Genomic DNA, 4,263 nt, shown 5'->3' with positions numbered 1-4,263 from the left:
CGGTGGCGGGCGCGGGGGGGGCGCGCGGGGTGGGTCGGGTGCGATGGCGGAGTCGGATGAGCGCCCGAGCTCGCGCGCGGGGCCGGCGCAGGCTGAGATTTACCTCCCGAATTACCGCATTGGAAAGACGCTCGGCATAGGGTCGTTCGGTAAGGTGAAGGTTGCCGAACACGTCTTGACGGGACACAAGGTGGCGATCAAGATTTTAAATAGGAAAAAGATCAAGGCGATCGATATGGAGGAGAAGGTGCGACGGGAGATTAAAATTTTGCGTTTGTTCATGCATCCGCACATCATTCGGTTGTACGAGATTTTGGAGACGCCGCACGACATCTTCTTGGTGATGGAGTACGTCAAGAGCGGGGAGTTGTTCGATTACATCGTGGAAAAGGGACGATTGGGAGAGAATGAGGCGAGACACTTTTTCCAGCAAATCATATCCGGGGTGGAGTATTGTCATCGAAACATGGTGGTGCATCGAGACTTGAAGCCGGAAAACTTATTGTTGGACTCGAGGAACAACGTGAAGATCGCTGACTTTGGCCTGTCGAACGTCATGCGGGACGGTCACTTTTTGAAGACATCGTGCGGAAGTCCCAACTACGCCGCACCAGAGGTCATCAGCGGGAAGTTGTACAGCGGTCCAGAGGTGGACGTGTGGAGTTGCGGGGTCATTTTGTACGCCCTACTGTGCGGGTCGCTCCCGTTCGACGACGAGAGCATTCCGAATTTGTTCAAAAAGATCAAGGGTGGTATATATACTCTACCTAGTCATCTCAGTCCGGGAGCGAGGGACTTGATCTCCCGCATGCTCTTCGTCGATCCGCTCAAGCGCATCACCATGGCTGAGATTCGCCAGCACCCGTGGTTCGTCGTGCACCTGCCGCGCTACCTCGTGGTGCCGCCGCAGACACAGATTTCCCAAACATCCAATCTCGACGGCGAGACGCTAGACATGGTGGTCAATCTTGGGTTCGAGCGAGAGCCGCTGATTTCGGCGCTGCAGCATCAAGTGCGCAACAAGGCGACGGTCACGTATTACCTTCTCCTCGACAATAGACGAAACATTTACGGTGGATACTTGGGCGCGGAGTACGACGACGCGGAGATGATGGCCGAACATAATAATATGCGTGGGCACGGCGTGGCGTCCGCGCTCGGTGTGCGACGACCAAGCCAAATCCAGTCGCACATGATGCAAACGCGTCTCGTCGCGGAGCAGCGTTGGATGCTAGGGACAGCGTCAAAGATGGGCGCACAGGACGTCATAAATGAGTTGCTTCGTGTGTTGAGAGCTATGAACATTGCTTGGAAGAAGAATGGACCGTACAACATGAAGTGCATGTGTGTGTTCCATCCTGACAATGACGGCGAGATGGACGCCGGAGACTACGGCGAGAGCGACGCGATGGAAGCGGATGCCGGCGATGTGAGCATGGCCACCCGTTCGCATGCGCCCGGAAATGCGCGCGAACCGTCCGTGCTCAAGTTTGAGCTGCAAGTGTACAAGTTACCGAACGATAGACTGATGGTTGATTATCAACGCGTGGAGGGTGGCGTCATGGTAGCGTTGGATTTCGCGGCAAAGTTGATGACTTTCATGAACCTTCAATAGATCCGAAAAAGAACACTTTGTGATATAACTCGAGAAAACGATAGCATCAACGGATGTCCCTAGGTACTAAAATTACACGAGTCTATTCATCTTCTTCGGCGACGGCGACGCACGCATATGCCGCATCGAATAGATGGTCGAGCTTAACTTCAGACAAGTAGCGTCTCGCTGCCGCCTCCGAACGAAGCTGCTCGAAGGTGAAGCGCTTCAAATGGTGCACGGTCGAAACTCCTTTCCACACGCACGTGCACTTGTTCTTCTTATCGTCGTCAACCTCCATATCGTCGTTCAGCGAAGCGTTCCAATCGATGCGGCGTGTCATGAGCTTGTCGTATCGACGAATCGATTTCGCGGTTCCCTCGACGATGACGATAGTGAAAGTTTCGGTGATTATACCGACGCCTAGTGTGAAGTATGAAGTGAAACATTTCGGTCAGTCGATGCTCTCGTTCGTTCGGATCGCTCTCATCGAGGAACGCGCGTTGTCTCAGGAAGCGGTTTACTCTATCAAAGCCCTAAGGCTCTGAGGCTTTCAGTACTATTGTTTTCGCGCATTCATCAAGGACAGACGACGCGAAATCACGTCATCGATATCATGCATCGCGTGCGTTCGAAAGATTCGTACCTGTCAAGTGATTTTCTTGCGCGTTGATGTCCACCTTGAACTTGTTCTTCGTGTTCGACATGTCCTCGATGCGGTACACGCGCATGTGAACCTCTCCAGAGGCGTCATTTCCTAGCAGCTTGCGCATTTTCTTCTCGCGGCGTTCTGCCGGAGTGAGCATGCGCGCCATATTTCTGTCCATATGTGCCTGCTCCCTCTCGGCCATCTGCTCTCTGACCTCTCGCTCCATGGCGGTCGGGTCGAGAACTGCCTCGTCCTTGAGAACGCGCATCAAGTTGGATATTTTCACCTTTGGTTTCGGAGGCTCAATCAAGCCTTGCCTGATCATCTCTTGCTTTTCCTTCTCCCTCGCGACGCGTCGCTGCGTACGAAGCTTTTTCTGCTCAGCCTTAGTCAACATTAGAGGTTGTGGCGCCGGTGCCGGCCCATCCAACGGAGGCTTTATCGGAACCGGATGCTGTACGTACACGTCAAACTTGTCCATGTTCACGTTCCAGTTCCCGTTCATGACGTCGTCATACGTGCCGTTCTGCAGAAGTTCCTTATCCCACCACTCTACGTCGGGAACTTCGGCGGCGGGGGCGATTGGCCGCGCTGCGCTCGCCCCTTTTGCGACGGATGGGCGCTCGCCGACAGGAACCAAGTTGGGATCCATCTCCGCCTCCTTCTGTAGGGTTTCCATGTGCGCGGCGTGTCTTTTCTCGCGCTCCGACCGATCGGTGATTCGTTTTGCCTTCTCATCACCAAACTGTAGACGCAGACGATGCATGTCGGCCTCCTTTTGGAACTTGCCATCCTCGACAAACTGCGAAGAGAAAAAATAACCGAATGGTCAGTCTCGGTGTTGAGCCGAAAAATGAATGTGGATCAAATGGTAGGAAGAGAGAGACCGTGACTAAAAACACCTGCCCCGCCGGCAAATCCGATCCGCTGTTTGATGTCGCAAGCCTAAAAATTGCAATGTGACATGAAGAGGTCTCACGACAGAGTGTAGCTTGCTTTTTCTCGCGCAAAAAAATAAACGAGTGTGAAATCGAATGTACCGACGAAGCGTAACCCACGTGAGTGAATAAACTCCCGCGAGTATTAGTGCGCAGGCCTTTCTCTGTAGCATTCTTGTAGTCTCCAAGGGGCATTTCGTGAGATTAACCTCGGAGCTTTGAAAGATGCGTTGAAGCAAAAAAATCGAGTCCTCGACGCGCGGGACAAAACGTACCTGCAAAGTGCTCCGAGCCTTGCGTGATCTCCCCGAGAAAGCGCGCATCCTGGGATCATCGTACTCGCTCCCGATCTGCGCGACCATCTCCGCCTGCGCCTGCGCTTGCGCCTGCGCGAACGCCGCCGCGCGCTGTTGCTTTAAGTTTGCGCTCAGCGCCGACGACTCGATGACCTTGTGAACGACCAAGTTCCCGCGTTCGTCAACCTCGCGCCCTTGCGCGTCCAACCGCAGCGCCATCGGCGCCGCGCGCGGCCGTCCACTCGCCGCGCTCGCCTTCTTCGCTTCATCCGCCTCCTTCTTCGCCTTGAGCTTGGCCGCGAGCTCCTTTTGCTTCAACAGCGCCTCCTTCTGTTTCAGTAGCGCCGCCTTGTCCAACTTTGGCTTCACCCTCGGTTTCTCCTCCACCGCCCGCTCGCTCGGCGTCTCCGCGTTCTCACCCGATCCATCCTCCCATCGCCGACGTTTCGTCCGCGGCACCGACGCGTTCGCGCCCTCCGCGTCCTCGCTCGGCGCGCCGCGTTTCGTCCCGCGCGCGTCCCCCGCCGCGTCCACCTCCTTCACCCCCCCCGTCCTTCGTCCGACCCCGCTCGTCCCCACCGCATCGACCGTGGCATCGTTCGCGTCCGCCGCCCGTCGCGATCGCGCCCGTGGTCCCGTCGCGTCCGCCGTTCCCGCCCCGTCCGAGGTCGTCGTCCCGTCGCCCTCGATCGTCGTCATCCCTCCATTCGTCCCTCGCGTCGACCGCGTCGACCGCGTCGGCATGGTCCGAGCGCCGCGCCCGCGCGCGCGTCCACCGCGCCCGCG

The 4,263-nt window shown here is 56.5% G+C and overlaps 2 protein-coding genes across 2 annotated transcripts; one reads left to right on the top strand and one right to left on the bottom strand.

The window, feature by feature from the left end:
• Positions 1–43: 43 nt before the first annotated feature.
• OT_ostta06g03740 (Ubiquitin-associated/translation elongation factor EF1B, N-terminal, eukaryote) lies at positions 44–1,615 on the top strand (the record flags this gene model as incomplete). Its single annotated transcript, XM_003079962.2, has 1 exon — positions 44–1,615. One exon carries the CDS (start codon positions 44–46, stop codon positions 1,613–1,615), a length of 1,572 nt encoding a protein of 523 aa, XP_003080010.2.
• Positions 1,616–1,697: 82 nt separating this feature from the next.
• On the bottom strand, positions 1,698–4,221 carry OT_ostta06g03730 (U4/U6 small nuclear ribonucleoprotein Prp3; the record flags this gene model as incomplete). Its single annotated transcript, XM_022984088.1, has 3 exons — positions 1,698–2,017; positions 2,241–3,045; positions 3,172–4,221. 3 exons carry the CDS (start codon positions 4,219–4,221, stop codon positions 1,698–1,700), a joined length of 2,175 nt encoding a protein of 724 aa, XP_022839283.1.
• Between the last annotated feature and the right edge of the window lie 42 nt (positions 4,222–4,263).

The sequence above is a fragment of the Ostreococcus tauri genome (assembly GCF_000214015.3).
Source record: "Ostreococcus tauri WGS project CAID00000000 data, contig chromosome 06, whole genome shotgun sequence".
Lineage (NCBI taxonomy): Eukaryota > Viridiplantae > Chlorophyta > Mamiellophyceae > Mamiellales > Bathycoccaceae > Ostreococcus > Ostreococcus tauri.
This window is presented reverse-complemented; position numbering and strand designations above follow the sequence as displayed.